At 46.0% G+C, this 17,528-nt stretch overlaps 1 protein-coding gene across 1 annotated transcript in view; it reads right to left on the bottom strand.

Annotated features, from left to right (window-relative positions):
* Positions 1-276: 276 nt before the first annotated feature.
* Positions 277-17,528, bottom strand: part of ITGB8 (integrin subunit beta 8) — a 321,665-nt gene continuing 304,413 nt past the window's right edge. Inside the window, 2 exon segments of the mRNA XM_030201630.1 lie at positions 277-1,470; positions 1,591-1,754. Coding sequence (XP_030057490.1) covers positions 1,348-1,470; positions 1,591-1,754 — 287 coding nt within the window. The 3' untranslated portion in view covers positions 277-1,347.

Genomic DNA, 17,528 nt, shown 5'->3' with positions numbered 1-17,528 from the left:
GGTGGAGAGGAAAATGGTAATGGAATTCAAACATGTGTGGGATAAACATAAAGGAATCCTGTTTAGAAGGAATGGATCTATGGAATCTTAGCAGACATGGGTGGGAACACCGGCATTTGAAGAATAAAACCGGTGCAGGGTGGACTTCTATGGTCTGTGCCCTGAGAAAGGCAAGGACAAATCAAACTTGGATATACATATAAAGTATTACATACCATGTAAAATGAGTTATCTTGTTGGGCAGACTGGATGGACCGTTCAGTTCTTTATCTGCCGTCATTTACTATGTTAATAAGGTTTCAGATCTTCAGTGTTTAAATAAAGATATGAGGTTTTTCTTATGAAATACCTTATCTGCCTCTTCACCTGTCACGTACATTATTTTACAATAGAAAAAAATATATATGTATTTATCTTCAGCAATTCATAAGAAAGACCTGGGGAAGATTTGACATTCTAGCTCTGGCACTGAATCAAGTTAATGGGAGTGTTGTTAATTCTGAATATTTTCATTATGGACTCTTTTACAATGCCGTGCAGCAAATGAGAGGAAGCCCATAGGAATTGAATAGGCTTCCATTTGCCGCACCGGGAATCGCTAGCGCCGTTTAGTAAAAGAGGCCCTTTATTAGGGAACCATAGTCAAACTTTTCATTAGTTCTTGATGAGGCTCTCTAAAATTCCACTACAATCAAGAGACATATTGGAGAAATGACTTAGTAAATGATAGCAGATAACGACCTGAATGGTCCATCCAGCCTGCCCAACAAGGCAGCCAGAGCTGTACCCGCTACCCTAGGCAGGTTACACACCTTTAAGACTGAACACTGGCATCACAACCAGGGCAGTGGGCAATTCACTACCATGCCAACCTTATAAAGGCAGTAGTAATAGGCACACAGAAAATATTCCTGTTTAAATTTTCATATATTTTTTTCCTGGCCATTTGCCGTTTTATCAGTTTCTGATAGTGGAAAGAGGATGCACTCAGCATAGCATTAATGTTTTGGGGGACATCCTTTAAAGCACACCTGTGCTAGCTAAAGTGAAACCAATGCTATGCCACACCTGTTTACAACTACATTCTGTACAAAGAAATATTCAATTAGGCTAAAGTGCTACAATGACACTTCTGGTCTCACACAGTAGTAATGCACATTTTTAAAAGTTCTCACAAAACCAGCAGCTATAACTTCAGACATACTCACATTAACATATTACTATATTTATGTAAGTCCTCATAGTCAACCATTTCCCAAACACAGCATGAAACAAGAAGCACTTGTATTCCAGCAGCGCCTTGAGAAAATGGTCTAATTAAAATCTTTCAGTTGGCAAACCCTGTCCTCAAGACTTGTACAGGAAAGTTTCATTAACTTGTAACTTGCTAATGCTGATATTTATTTCTTCTGGCTTGTCATGTCTGTATGTTGCTGTTCTTGTGCAAACCTCGGGGAAAAACTTTGACTCCTTAAAAGAAAAGAAAAGAAAAGAAAAGAAAACAATTGTCATCTGACAGCAAAGTTAAGAATGCTCCATGAAAAATACAACCAGCGGAACATATTTTTTCACTAATTAAAATACAGTTACCTTTCTGGCTGTAGATACTCCACAGTTAGCAGAAGATTTAACCTTATTCATATTCCACTGCAGGATAATCTGTCTGATGATCAGTATAGTCAGTAATCCAATCAGAAATGTAGCTATAAAGATGATGAAGAATATTCGGAAGTGGCTTGGGTCTGAGAAGCATTCTGCAAAGAAGCACAAAAATTCAAAAACTGTTAATTAGACCATGCTGTATAAACGCGATGGAGTGAGGGGGAGATACTGATGTGCGCCAAATAGGACACTGAACTCAAGATGATCATATCCAAACGTCTCAAAGTTGCCACTGATCTAGCATATGTTCTTATTCTGTTTGTTAAATACCTCTAGAAGGGTATAGACCACAGGTTTTCAACCCAGTCCTCGGGGCACATCTAGCTAGTCTGGGTTTTCAGGATATCCCATTGAAAACCCCTGGTATAGACAGTGTACAGGCAGATGAGAAAAGGGCTCCTACATGAGGCATAAGGGCTTAAATAAATACATAGTCCCTAAAAGAGAGGAGGAATAGTGTAGAGATATTTGAATACCACAAAGTTATAAATTAAAAATGTAGTGTCAAAAATCTAAACCCTCTTAAATAGTGTGCAAAAAGTAATATTTTTTCCTTACAAAAAAACATGTAAGGCAAGAGGTCATGACATGAGGTTGAAAAGCTATAGATTTAGGATTAATATTAAGAAATGTTTCCTCACAGAAAGCATAGAATGGACTCCTAATGCTAAAATAGGAACAGAATTCAAGGCAACACAAGATTCCTTGATTGTAAGGAAGAAAAGATAGAACTAAGATGTTACTTAAATAAGTTGTTTCACTGTATAAACTTTTCTGTTCCTTCACATTGGTACCTTCTCTTTATGCATTTTTGCTAGATCTCTTTATTTCTCTTACCTCTTAATGACTGTTTTATTATTTATTTGGAAAAAGAAAAGAGGGTACCGTTCACAACTGCCACATTCACGAGACCAAAAAATAACAAAGAGTGGCCACAGACATCAACAGATCAACCACAGGATTCAAGGATTTCTCCCATGGATTTTATTGAATGACCTGATATGGACCATGTTTCAACCAATGTCTGCTTCAGAGGTCTTAATATAAAAATCGAAAGCGGAAGTTAAAGCAAGAAACAGAGGCATTAGAGTTGAAGTCTCCAAAAATGAGGGAAGGGGAGAATAGTTTGAGGAAAAAGGAAAGCCGAGATTCAAAGTCAATCAGAAAGGAAAAGAAGGACTTATCAGGGGACGGTTAAACGACTGCTAGCCAGAGAGGTAATGGATTGGTGGAAGGAGTGGACTTCAAAGGAAGAAAATCAGTAAGACTGAGGTGGAAGAAGAGGTTGAAATCTAAAAGAAGGTGAGAGAATAGCAGCTCAACACAACCACTGAGGCCCATTAGGCAAGGTGTATGGGAGAAAAAGTAACCTCTGTGACACAAGACAGCAACTGAAGGAGAGTCTTCAAGAAAAAGCGAAGTCTCATGGCAAGAAGACGGAGACTGTGTCAGAGCAGAAATCTCATGGGGTACATGAGAAAGGGAGAAAACAGAGAGGAAGGAGAGGGATAGAAAGAAGATTGAAGAGGTTATAGTTTGACCTGGGCAGATAGGGTGAGAGTTGGAGGACTAGGATTGGGATTGATATCCCAAGCAGAGAGCAGGAAAGAAGCAAGAGTATGGAGAAGAGTAGGGGAGGCATGACAACACAAAAATGATGAAGATGAAATCTAAACAGACAGAATGGAAATGGTTAGATGAAAGAAAGAGAATGTTGAAGGTTGATAGATGAGAATAAGGTAGAAGACAAATTGGCTGATGAGGTGATGACAGCAAAAAATGAGCAGTATAGTCCTGAGATATGTAGTGGTTTGAGATGGGGAAGAAGACTGGGAAGAGTTAGTGTCAGGAAAAGAAAGTGTAGTGGAGCCATGGGAGGCTAAGTCTCACCCTATCTGTGCAGGCCATACTATAACCTCTCCACTGCTCTAAAGGTTATTTTTTGCTCCTGAAATCTGTCTGTCAAATATTACCTTTCTTAACCAACATTTAAATGATGTGGAAATCTGCTACTGGCATTCTGCCAGTGGGGCATGTGTGATAATATTGTGGTTACAATCACAAGGAACTGGCAGTACAATATCGTCACCCTACCACCACAGAAATGGATAAGATGTGGTGGAAAAACAGGAAAGGTGGGAGGAATGAGTAAGAGGTGATGTGTGAAGATAACGTGGGATGATAAATGAGAGAATGAGACAGAAAAAGAAGAGATGAGGAGGAGGAGAGAGAAAGAAAAGTGAGATTATAAAAAAAAGAGAAGTCAAAATGAGAGATGGAGGCGAAAAAAAAAAAAACAAGAAAAGAAAATGAGAAGAGACAATGAACAAGAATACTAAAATCAGTATGATTGAGAAAAAAAGGCTTAGACCCCATTCCTTGTCACTGAATCTAGCGTTTTTAGTGAGTGCACAAAATTAGCGCACATTGTGTAGGCACCCATATGAATATTGTGGGCACCTACAGAGTTAGCATATGCTAATGGTTAGTGTGCGCTAAAAACGCTAACGCACCTCTAGCGCGGCTTAGTAAACAGTGCCCTTAAAGTGTTATGTGTCATTTTCAAGGGAGTATTCAAACCATGGTCACTACAAATTTTATGAAGTAGCAGGAGCTCAAACAGTGAAATCTACAAACAGCAGCTCTCTACATATGAATTAATAAAATTCCTTGGACCACCAGAAGGTAGATTTGTATTCAAATCTTCACCATAATGATGTGGTAATATGACACCAAAGTTCCTCATTGGTCCAAAACCATTTAATTCTTTCTTACTCATCTATATGTTGAGGAGGAGGAGTGGCTTAATGGTTAGAGCACCAGTCCTGCAATCCAAAGGTGGCCAGTTCAAATCCCACTACTGCTCCTTGTGATCTTGGGCAAGTCACTTAACCCTCCATTGCCTCAAGTACAAACTTAGATTGTGAGCCCTCTTGGGACACAGAAATATCCAGAGTACCTGAATGTAACTCACCTTGAGCTACTACTGAAAAAGGTGTGAGCAAAATCTAATATTAAATATATTTTAATGATATTTTTATCTGTTTTGTTTTTCATTAAAGGGTCCTTTTACTAAGGTGTACTGCAAAATGGCCTGTGGTAGTGTAGAAGCATGTTTTGGGTGCACGCAGAATTATTTTTTAGCGTACCTACAAAAAATGCCTTTTTTGGGCCGAAAATGGACGTGCGACAAAATGAAAATTGCTGCATGCCCATTTTGGGTCTTAGACCTTACCGCAAGCCATTGACCTAGCAGTAAGGTCTCACGTGGTAACCAGGCGGTAATGGTCTACGCACGTCAAATTCCACTTGACACGCATAGCTGCCACGCATCAGAAAATAAAAAAAATATTTTTTAGACGCGAGTAGCAGATGCGTGCCAAAATTGAAATTACTGCAAGGGCCACATGGTAACCGGGCGGCAACTCCAATCTGGCACGCATAGGCACCTATGCGGCTTAGTAAAATGGCCCCAAAATATCTTCAGGAAGTAATTGCTTATTTGATTTTCAAATTAAATCTTCACTTAAAAATGATCCCAGTTTAATTCAAAAGACTATTTATTTTGTACTAGTAAAACAGGCCCGTTTCTGAATGAAATGAAACGGGTGCTAGCAAGGTTGTCCTCTAATGGCAATTATGTTTTAAAGGGAACTGTTAGGAGAGAGTATGTGTGAGAGAGTGTATGTGTGAGAGAGAAAGAGTGTGTGTCAGAGAGAGAGAGAGAGAGAGAGAGTATGTGTGAGAGACACAAAGTGTGTGTCAGAGAGAGAGAGAGAGTGTGTGATTGAGAGAGACCGAATGTGTGTGTCTGTCTGTCTGTGTGAGTGAGTGTAGTGTGTCCCCCGTGTGCACCAATTATGCTCTCTCCCCTGCATTCATCCATATGCAGGCAACATCCTCTGTGCCCTGCCTCCTCCATCCATCCATGTGCAGCATCTCTCCCCTGCCCCCTCCATCATCACACCTCCCCCCTCCGCCTCCCTCCGAGTTCCAGGCCCCCCCTCCCTCCCAGTTTCAGGGCCCCCCTCCGAGTTCCAGTGTTTCCCCCTCCCTCCCAGTTTCAGGGTGTCCCCCTCCCTCCTCCTCCCTCCCTCAAAGTTCCAGGGTCCCCCTCCCTCTCTCCCAGTTCCAGGGTCATCATCCCTCCCTCCCTCCCTTCCTCCGATTTTTAAAACTCATCTTTACTTACCACGTCGGGGTTACGGCGGGCACCAGCAGCGGTACACAGCGTGCAGCCTCGGCCCTTCTCTCTCTCTCTCTCTCTCAGTTCTGCTGACAGAGAGAGAGAAGGGCCGAGGATGCACGCTGTGTTCCACTGTTGCTGGCCGCTGTAACCCCGATGTGGTAAGTGAAGATGAGTTTTAAAAATCTGATGGAGGGTGCCTGGAACTTGAAGTAAGGGAGGGAGGGAGGAAGGGAGGGAGGGATGACGACCATGGAACTGGGAGGGAGGGGGGACCGTGAAGCTGTGCATCTTGCTTGATTCTCTTATAAACCCAAAGGCTCTTTTCAGAGCCACCACCACACAGATCAAAGAAAGAGTAAGATGAGTTTGGTTCTTATTAAATGACTTGAAAAGCCTGCTTCTGCATAGTTGCTCCTCCAACGTTCCAAGTGACGTCAGAAGATGGTTTCGATCCCAATGAGACACATTGGAACGTTGGAGGAGCAAATTATTATATTAGATTGTTCATAGGCTACATGCGAGTCAGTCTGACAAAGCGCCATGTTTCGCTTACTAGCTATATCAGGGAAGGCAACTCTGTAAAGAAAGTTCAGAATAAGCATTCTCTGTCATATGTCAATATCAGAAATAGAAATAACAGGTCCAATAAATTCTCTCACCCGCTTCACTTCTATGGAACACTTTACATAAAGCCTTTCATCAAATACAATATAGCCACATTATACATAGCTACTTTAGAAGAACATCTTTACGGATCTGGTTTCAATTTATTATCAGCTGGAGGAGATTCTTAGTTGATTTATTATTATTTGTTTTAATTTGGACAAGCACAGAATCTGCTTTGTTTGATTTTCATCAATGGTTGAATCAATTCTCCAATTTTTTATGACTCACTGTAATAAAGCTATCAATTTTTTTGATGTTACTTTTGTTAAAACTGGAGGAGGTCTGAATATGACACTCTATATAAGGACAATGGATTGCAATAATTTATTGTGATGGTACAGCTTCCATCCACACAGGTTAAAAAATAGTCTTCATGTCAGTCAATTCCTTTGAATATGAAGAATCTGTTCTTTATTGACTGATTTTAAATATCAAGCTTCTCTTTTTAAACAGTGATTATTGGACAGGGTTATTCCTACAGTATAATCAGAACAGCCTATCCTAGAGCTAGATATGCTCATTGTAACCTCTTATTACAATATCCTTGAAGAGAGTCACAAGAAATTAATTGTATTCTACCCTATTCAAGTTTACCATCTTCTGTTTCAGCAAGTATACCAAGCTTTGACATATAGTTAGCTTTTTATTGATTCCATTGGATCCTCCCATAATGGCTCTACGAAGAGGTAAATCAATACGTGAATATCTTCAGCAGAATCAGTTTGTGAGCTCAAGTCAGCAAACATTTTACTCATTCTAAATGTTGCAATTGCCAATAGTGTGCTAATACTATTGAGGGTCTTATTTGGTATCCTCCAATCACTACTCAACAAATATTTGCCAGGGTGAATACTATCTATAATTCAACTTATGTTTACATGATTTTATGCTCTTGCCAGAAACTGTATATGGCCAGAACTACTCAATCTATTAAAATATGTCTTACAGAGCATGTCTCATATTAATACCCAACAGTTATCTGCACCAGTTGTATGTTATTGGTTTCAGATGTAACAAACTATTTCAGATATTAAATGGCGAGTTACTGATACTGAACAATGTGGGTGGGAGGAAGGGGAATATGAAAGACTTTTAAACTATAAGGAACAGCAGTGGATTTTTGAGTTGAAAACGGTGAATGAACAACTTGAATGGCATTCCCTAGTATGATTTGATTGGTGGTGATTGCCAGTGATACCTATTTATAGTGCTTACATCTGATACCGTCACCATATTGAATTTGATGAAAGGCTTCATGTGAAGTGTACCATGGAAGTGAAGTGGGTGTGAGAATTTATTGGACCTGTTATTTATATTTCCTATATTGACATATGATAGAGAATGCTTATTCTGAACTTTCTTCATAGAGTCACCTTCCCTGATGCAGCCAGTAAGCGAAACATGGCGCTATGTTGGACTGACTTGCTGTGATGTGAAGGATTAGAAGCTTACAGCCTATGGACAATACAAGATAAATAAAGTCTTTCGAATAAATTTGAGCTGGGATCATTTTTAAGTGAAGATTTAGTTGAAAATCAAATAATTACTTCTTTAAGATATTTTATGGAAAACAAAAAAAAAGATACAAATACCATTAAAATATTACAAAAAATTAAAATTGGATAAAATAGTTTTGGACTGATAAGGAACTCTGGTGTCACACCACCATTATGGTGAAGATTTCAATACAAATCTACCTTCTGATGGTCCAAGGAATTATACTAATTCATATGTAAAGAGCTATTGTTTGTACATTTGGTTATTTTCAAGGGATGCATGCCTTCCACACAAGACTAGTTAGCCTCCCCAACTCACTCCATAAACTATTGCTCAAGTTGTCTGTCTCTCTCAACTATTCTTGCTAGCACTACTGCCTCCTTCACAACTGTGGCTAGATTGAACTCGAGAATCTGCCTTTTGTTATTTGGGACCTTACCAATGGACATTCAGACAGAATCAACCTATAAAAAATTAAAAAACTGCAGTAAAGACCTGGTTGTTCCATTCCACTCATGGTTGACATCCTGCAACTTCTTGCCTCTCCCCTACTTTCTTCCTTTCTTTTTCCATCTCCCTCCCATCTACCCTGCTTCTTTTCTCCCTCCTCCTTTTAGAACCTGTAACTTTGTTCCTTTTTGTTTTTCTCCAAATCTGTTTAATTTTAATGTAAACTGCTTAGTGGTGCAATATGCCTTAAGGTAGTACATCAACAGGCATATTTTCGAAAGAGAATGGCGCCCATCTTTCAACACAAATCGGAAGATGGGTGTCCTTCTCCCAGGGTCGCCCAAATCAGCATAATCAAAAGCCGATTTTGGACGTCCTCAACTGCTTTCCGTCGCAGGGACAACCAAAGTTAACGGGGTGGGTCGGAAGCATAGCAAAGGCGGGACTGGGGCATGCTTAATAAATGGGCATCCTCGGCCGATAATGGAAAAAAGAAGGGCGTCCCTGACGAACACATGGGCGACTTTACTTGGTCCTTTTTTTTACGACCAAGCCACAAAAATGTGCCCTAAATGACCGGAGGGAATCGGGGATGACCTCCCCTTACTCCCCCCAGTGGTCACTAACCCCCTCCCACCCTAAAAAAATATTATATTTTTTCCAGCCTCTATGCCAGCCTCAAATATCATACCCAGCTCCATGACAGCAGTATGCAGGTCCCTAGAGCAGTTTTAGTGGGTACTGCAGTGCACTTCAGGCAGGCAGACCCAGGCCCACCCCCCTATCTCTTACACTTGTGGATGAAACAGCAAGCCCTCCAAAACCCACTAGAAATCCACTGTACCCACATCTAGGTGCCCCCCTTCATCCCTAAGGGCTATAGTAGTGGTGTACAGTTGTGGGGAGTGGGTTTTGGGGGGCTCAGCACACAAGGTAAGGGAGCTATGCACCTGGGAGCTTTTTCTGAAGTCCACTGCAGTGCCTCCTAGGTTGCCCGGTTGGTGTCCTGGCATGTGAGGGGTACCAGTGCACTACGAATGCTGGCTCCTCCCACGACCAAATGGCTTGGATTTGGTCATTTCTCAGATGGGCGTCCTCGGTTTCCATTATCGCCGAAAACCGGGGACGACCATCTCTAAGGATGACTATCTCTAAGGTCGACCTAAATGTTGAGATTTTGGCGTCCCCGACTGTATTGTTGAAACGAAAGATGGACGTCCATCTTGTTTCGATAAAGCGAATGCTACATACCTGTAGAAGGTATTCTCCGAGGACAGCAGGCTGATTGTTCTCACTGATGGGTGACGTCCTCGGCAGCCCCTCCAATCGGAATCTTCCTAGCAAAGTCCTTTGCTAGCTCTCGCGCGCCCGCGCGCACCGCGCATGCGCGGCCGTCTTCCCGCCCGAAACCGGCTCGAGCCGGCCAGTCCAGTATGTAGCAAGACAATATACTTCAAGGGAAGACACAACTCCAAAGGGGAGGCGGGCGGGTTTGTGAGAACAATCAGCCTGCTGTCCTTGGAGAATACCTTCTACAGGTATGTAGCATTCGCTTTCTCCGAGGACAAGCAGGCTGCTTGTTCTCACTGATGGGGTATCCCTAGCCCCCAGGCTCACTCAAAACAACAACCATGGTCAATTGGACCTCGCAACGGCGAGGATATAACTGAGATTGACCTAAAAAATTTACCAACTAACTGAGAGTGCAGCCTGGAACAGAACAAACAGGGCCCTCGGGGGGTGGAGTTGGATCCTAAAGCCCAAACAGGTTGTGAAGAACTGACTGCCCGAACCGACTGTCGCGTCGGGTATCCTGCTGCAGGCAGTAATGAGATGTGAATGTGTGGACAGATGACCACGTCGCAGCTTTGCAAATTTCTTCAATGGAGGCTGACTTCAAGTGGGCTACCGACGCAGCCATGGCTCTAACATTATGAGCCGTGACATGACCCTCAAGAGCCAGCCCCGCCTGGGCGTAAGTGAAGGAAATGCAATCTGCTAGCCAATTGGATATGGTGCGTTTCCCTACAGCCACTCCCCTCCTATTGGGATCAAAAGAAACAAACAATTGGGCGGACTGTCTGTGGGGCTGTGTCCGCTCCAGGTAGAAGGCCAATGCTCTCTTGCAGTCCAATGTGTGCAGCTGACGTTCAGCAGGGCAGGAATGAGGACGGGGAAAGAATGTTGGCAAGACAATTGACTGGTTCAGATGGAACTCCGACACGACCTTTGGCAAGAACTTAGGGTGAGTGCGGAGGACTACTCTGTTATGATGAAATTTGGTGTAAGGGGCCTGGGCTACCAGGGCCTGAAGCTCACTGACCCTACGAGCTGAAGTAACTGCCACCAAGAAAATGACCTTCCAGGTCAAGTACTTCAGATGGCAGGAATTCAGTGGCTCAAAAGGAGGTTTCATCAGCTGGGTGAGAATGACATTGAGATCCCATGACACTGTAGGAGGCTTGACAGGGGGCTTTGACAAAAGCAAACCTCTCATGAAGCGAACAACTAAAGGCTGTCCCGAGATCGGCTTACCTTCCACATGGTAATGGTATGCACTGATTGCGCTAAGGTGAACTCTTACAGAGTTGGTCTTGAGACCAGACTCAGACAAGTGCAGAAGGTATTCAAGCAGGGTCTGTGTAGGACAAGAGCGAGGAGCTAGGGCCTTGCTGTCACACCAGACGGCAAACCTCCTCCACAGAAAGAAGTAACTCCTCTTGGTGGAATCTTTCCTGGAAGCAAGCAAGACGCGGGAGACACCCTCTGACAGACCCAAAGAGGCAAAGTCTACGCTCTCAACATCCACGCCGTGAGAGCCAGGGACCGGAGGCTGGGATGCAGAAGAGCCCCTTCGTTCTGCGTGATGAGGGTCGGAAAACACTCCAATCTCCACGGTTCTTCGGAGGATAACTCCAGAAGAAGAGGGAACCAGATCTGACGCGGCCAAAAAGGAGCAATCAGAATCATGGTGCCTTGGTCTTGTTTGAGTTTCAACAAAGTCTTCCCCACCAGAGGAATGGGAGGATAAGCATACAGCAGGCCTTCCCCCCAATCCAGGAGGAAGGCATCCGATGCCAGTCTGCCGGGGGCCTGAAGCCTGGAACAGAACTGAGGGACTTTGTGGTTCACTCGAGATGCGAAGAGATCCACCAAGGGGGTGCCCCACGCTTGGAAGATCTGGCGCACCACTATGGAGTTGAGCGACCACTCGTGAGGTTGCATAATCCTGCTCAATCTGTCGGCCAGACTGTTGTTTACGCCTGCCAGATATGTGGCTTGGAGCACCATGCCGAGACGGCGAGCCCAGAGCCACATGCTGACGGCTTCCTGACACAGGGGGCGAGATCCGGTGCCCCCCTGCTTGTTGACATAGTACATGGCAACCTGGTTGTCTGTCTGAATTTGGATAATTTGATGGGACAGCCGATCTCTGAAAGCCTTCAGAGCGTTCCAGATCGCTCGCAACTCCAGGAGATTGATCTGTAGACCGCGTTCCTGGAGGGACCAGCGTCCTTGGGTGTGAAGCCCATCGACATGAGCTCCCCATCCCAGGAGAGACGCATCCGTTGTCAGCACTTTTTGTGGCTGAGGAATTTGGAAAGGACGTCCCAGAGTCAAATTGGACCAGATTGTCCACCAATACAGGGATTCGAGAAAACTCGTGGACAGGTGGATTACGTCTTCTAGACCCCCAGCAGCCTGATACCACTGGGAGGCTAGGGTCCATTGAGCAGATCTCATGTGAAGACGGGCCATGGGAGTCACATGGACTGTGGAGGCCATGTGGCCCAGCAATCTCAACATCTGCCGAGCTGTGATCTGCTGGGACGCTCGCACCCGCGAGACGAGGGACAACAAGTTGTTGGCCCTCGCCTCTGGGAGATAGGCGCGAGCCGTCCGAGAATCCAGCAGAGCTCCTATGAATTCGAGCTTCTGCACTGGGAGAAGATGGGACTTTGGATAATTTATCACAAACCCCAGTAGCTCCAGGAGGCGAATAGTCATCTGCATGGACTGCAGGGCTCCTGCCTCGGATGTGTTCTTCACCAGCCAATCGTCGAGATATGGGAACACGTGCACCCCCAGCCTGCGAAGTGCCGCTGCTACCACAGCTAGGCACTTTGTGAACACCCTGGGCGCAGAGGCGAGCCCAAAGGGTAGCACACAGTACTGGAAGTGGCGTGTGCCCAACTGAAATCGCAGATACTGTCTGTGAGCTGGCAGTATCGGGATGTGTGTGTAGGCATCCTTCAAGTCCAGAGAGCATAGCCAATCGTTTTGCTGAATCATGGGGAGAAGGGTGCCCAGGGAAAGCATCCTGAACTTTTCTTTTACAAGATATTTGTTCAGGGCCCTTAGGTCTAGGATGGGACGCATCCCCCCTGTTTTCTTTTCCACAAGGAAGTACCTGGAATAGAATCCCAGCCCTTCTTGCCCGGATGGCACGGGCTCGACCGCATTGGCGCTGAGAAGGGCGGAGAGTTCCTCTGCAAGTACCTGCTTGTGCTGGAAGCTGTAAGACTGAGCTCCCGGTGGACAATTTGGAGGTTTGGAGGCCAAATTGAGGGTGTATCCTTGCCGGACTATTTGCAGAACCCACTGATCGGAGGTTATGAGAGGCCACCTTTGGTGAAAAGCTTTCAACCTCCCTCCGACTGGCAGGTCGCCCGACACTGACACTTGGATGTCGGCTATGCTCTGCTGGAGCCAGTCAAAAGCTCGCCCCTTGCTTTTGCTGGGGAGCCGCGGGGCCTTGCTGAGGCGCACGCTGCTGACGAGAGCGAGCGCGCTGGGGCTTAGCCTGGGCCGCAGGCTGTCGGGAAGGAGGATTGTACCTACGCTTACCAGAAGTATAGGGAACAGTCTTCCTTCCCCCGAAAAATCGTCTACCTGTAGAGGTAGAAGCTGAAGGCTGCCGGCGGGAGAACTTGTCGAATGCGGTGTCCCGCTGGTGGAGAGACTCTACCACCTGCTCGACTTTTTCTCCAAAAATGTTGTCCGCACGGCAAGGCGAGTCCGCAATCCGCTGCTGGATTCTATTCTCCAGGTCGGCGGCACGCAGCCATGAGAGCCTGCGCATCACCACACCTTGAGCAGCGGCCCTGGACGCAACATCAAAAGTGTCATAAACTCCTCTGGCCAGGAATTTTCTGCACGCCTTCAGCTGCCTGACCACCTCCTGAAAAGGCTTGGCTTGCTCAGGGGGAAGAGCATCAACCAAGCCCGCCAACTGTCGCACATTATTCCGCATGTGTATGCTCGTGTAGAGCTGGTAAGACTGAATTTTGGCCACGAGCATAGAGGAATGGTAGGCCTTTCTCCCAAAGGAGTCTAAGGTTCTAGAGTCTTTGCCCGGGGGCGCCGAAGCATGCTCCCTAGAACTCTTAGCCTTCTTTAGGGCCAGATCCACAACTCCAGAGTCGTGAGGCAACTGAGTGCGCATCAGCTCTGGGTCCCCATGGATCCGGTACTGGGACTCGATCTTCTTGGGGATGTGGGGATTAGTTAAAGGCTTGGTCCAGTTCGCTAGCAATGTCTTTTTGAGGACATGGTGCAGGGGAACAGTGGACGCTTCCTTAGGTGGAGAAGGATAGTCCAGGAGCTCAAACATTTCAGCCCTGGGCTCGTCCTCCACAACCACCGGGAAGGGGATGGCCGTAGACATCTCCCGGACAAAGGAAGCAAAAGACAGACTCTCGGGAGGAGAAAGCTGTCTTTCAGGAGAGGGAGTGGGATCAGAAGGAAGACCCTCAGACTCCTCGTCAGAGAAATATCTGGGGTCTTCTTCTTCCTCCCACGAGGCCTCACCCTCGGTGTCAGACACAAGTTCACGGACCTGCGTCTGCAACCGTGCCCGGCTCGACTCCGTGGAGCCACGTCCACGATGGGGGCGTCGAGAGGTAGACTCCCTCGCCCGCATCGGCGAAGCTCCCTCCGCCGACGTAGTCGGGGAGCCCTCCTGGGAGGTGGCCGCAGTCGACGTCGGGGACCTCACCCCGGGCGATGGGCCAGCCAGCGCCACACTCGACGGTACCGGAGGCGCAAGCACCGCCGGTACCGGAGGGGTAGGGCGCAACAGCTCTCCCAGAATCTCTGGGAGAACGGCCCGGAGGCTCTCGTTCAGAGCGGCTGCAGAGAAAGGCATGGAGGTCGATGCAGGCGTCGACGTCAGAACCTGTTCCGGGCGTGGAGGCTGTTCCGGGCTGTCCAGAGTGGAGCGCATCGACACCTCCTGAACAGAGGGTGAGCGGTCCTCTCGGTGCCGATGCCTGCTGGGTGCCGACTCCCTCGGCGACCCAGAGCTCTCGGTGCCGACGCGGGGAGGGGACCGGTGTCGATGCTTCTTCGACTTCTTCCGAAGCATGTCACCGGAGCTCCCCGGCACCGATGAGGAGGACGTAGAATCCAGCCGTCGCTTCCTCGGGGCCGAGGCCGAAGGAGGTCGGTCTCGGGGGGGCTGTACCGCAGGAGCCCTCAGGGTAGGAGGAGACCCACCCGAGGGCTCACCGCCACCAGCAGGGGAATGGACAGCCCTCACCTGCACTCCACTCGATGCACCACCGTCCGACGACATCAGGAGACGAGGTCCCGGTACCACCGACGTCGATGCAGCTATCCGATGTCTCGGCGCCGATGCAGAGGGCCGATGCCTCGATGCACTCGATGCACTGGCAGCCAAGGAAGAAGGTCTGGACGCTGATGACGCCGATGCACACGATGACCCCGGTGCCGATGCCGACGAAGAGCCCGAGAACAAAACGTTCCACTGGGCCAATCTCGCTACTTGAGTCCGCCTTTGTAAGAGGGAACACAGACTACAGTTCTGGGGACGGTGCTCGGCCCCCAGACACTGAAGACACGAAGAGTGCCTATCAGTGAGCGAGATTACCCGGGCGCACTGGGTGCACTTCTTGAAGCCGCTGGAAGGCTTCGATGTCATGGGCGGAAAAATCATGCCGGCGAAGTCAAAATCCGAAATGACGAATTTGGAGCACCAAAACTTTAAGGGAGAAAAATCTCGACCGAGGCCGAAAAGAGGCCTACCCCGACAACGAAAGAAAACTTACCGGGGCAAAAACTGGAAATACGGGAAGGGGCAAACGAAACCCAAGGGGGTTTCCGGAGCACTTTCCGAACGAAAATAACTTTTCCGAAGAAAAAACACGTCGATTAGATAACGGACGCGCGAGGTCGACTCTCCGGGGCTCAACACGGCAAAAAACACAGCCGTACCGAGTGCGGACGAAAGAAGACTGGCCGGCTCGAGCCGGTTTCGGGCGGGAAGACGGCCGCGCATGCGCGGTGCGCGCGGGCGCGCGAGGGCTAGCAAAGGACTTTGCTAGGAAGATTCCGATTGGAGGGGCTGCCGAGGACGTCACCCATCAGTGAGAACAAGCAGCCTGCTTGTCCTCGGAGAATACAGGTTTCCCCACCCCTTCGTGGGGACGTCCTGCGAGGACGTCCTCAGGAAAACTTGGGTGCCCCGTTCGATTATGCCCCTCCAAGCATTCTAAATAAAGTAAAATAATAATAAATTCTTTCCTCTCATTTCCATAGTAAGAACACCTCATTTTTATTGTGTCTTTTGATGTGGTAACTGCTATTGTTTGTTGCCATGTCAGAAATGTCAATTAATTCCAATCAATGAGGAATATGTTTGAGAAAATAACTATTCCTCTAAATGCCCAGTAGATGGCACTGTTTTACTCAGAGTGTAACTGTTAAGATGGATATCTAAGATTTTATCATGTATATGGGACTCAGAATGTCTCAGACACCCATGTTTGCTCTGTGGACTTTGCAAGAGTAGGTGGAAAGAGGAGAAAGGAGGAAGGTGGTGGTTTGAGGATAAAAAAAAAAGGCAAGAGTAAAGAGTAATTGTGGTTACAACCCTTATCAGTAACCTTAAAAATGAAAGCAAATTATAGTATTTAGTACATTTTAGGTGTACAAGGTGACAAAGACAGCTGCTCATTTGTAATGATTGCAAATACAATTTTTCAGATTACAAGTATATTGAAAATAAAATATTTAAGTCACATCTCAATGCCTAAATTTAAAAAACAACAACAAAACAAAAACAAAATGCAAATAATGTTTCCACCCTTCTAGTCTAAGCCTTTTTACTACATCATAGTGATTCTGGTATTCTTGTTCATTGTCTATTCTCATTTTTTTTCTTGTTCTTTTTTTCTCCGGCATCTCTCATTTTGATTTATCTTTTTTACAATCTCAATTTCTTTTTCTCTCCTCCTCATCCTTTCTTCATCTGTCTCAGGCCTCCATGCACAAAGCTTACCATGCTGTTAATGTTTGCTTTAGACTGGTTGTAGCCAAATGATTCTTATTGACATTTGTTTTACACTGACCATGTTCCCATTATCCTTATTGCTACTGCATATCCATTCCTTTCCATCTTTCTACACCTTCCTCCCAACGCCCAATTCCTTCTGCACCCAATTCCTCTTATGTTCAATTTACTTATCCGTTAACCCCATTAATTTTGTGTTCACTACAAACTGTATATTCTTTTTTTTTTTTTTACAAATTTGTAATTCTTTATGCTGTTACTATGTAAGCCGCATTGAGCCTGCCATGTGTGGGAAAGCGCGGGGTACAAGTGTAATAAATAAATAAACCCAGTACTTGGGGCACACGCAGCCAGTTGAGTTTTTAGGATATCTGCAATGAATATACACGAGACAAATTTATATACAAGGTAGCCAGAGCATATAAATCTCTCATGTTTATTCATTGTGGATGCATTGAAAACCTGACTTCTAGGTGTGTCCCACTGCTTTAGAGATATAATTAATTTATTTTCCAAATTAAGGGGCCCTTTTGCTAAAGGGTGGTAGGGCTATGGCCACATTGATGTGTAGCAAATCAGGCCTACCTGCGGGCTACCGCCAAGAGCCCGATCGTAGTCCCAGCGTCTACTGCGCACCAACTCTGGCGCTAGAAAATGCATTTTTCTTTCTATCGACGGAATTATTTACAGCTGTAATCGGGTAGTGTGGGAGGCCTTACTGCCTCCTAAATGGGTGGCTGTAAGGGAGGC

The sequence above is a fragment of the Microcaecilia unicolor genome, chromosome 1 (genome assembly GCF_901765095.1).
Source record: "Microcaecilia unicolor chromosome 1, aMicUni1.1, whole genome shotgun sequence".
Lineage (NCBI taxonomy): Eukaryota > Metazoa > Chordata > Amphibia > Gymnophiona > Siphonopidae > Microcaecilia > Microcaecilia unicolor.
Note: the sequence above shows the minus strand (reverse complement) of the source record. Positions and strands in the feature narration are given on the sequence as shown.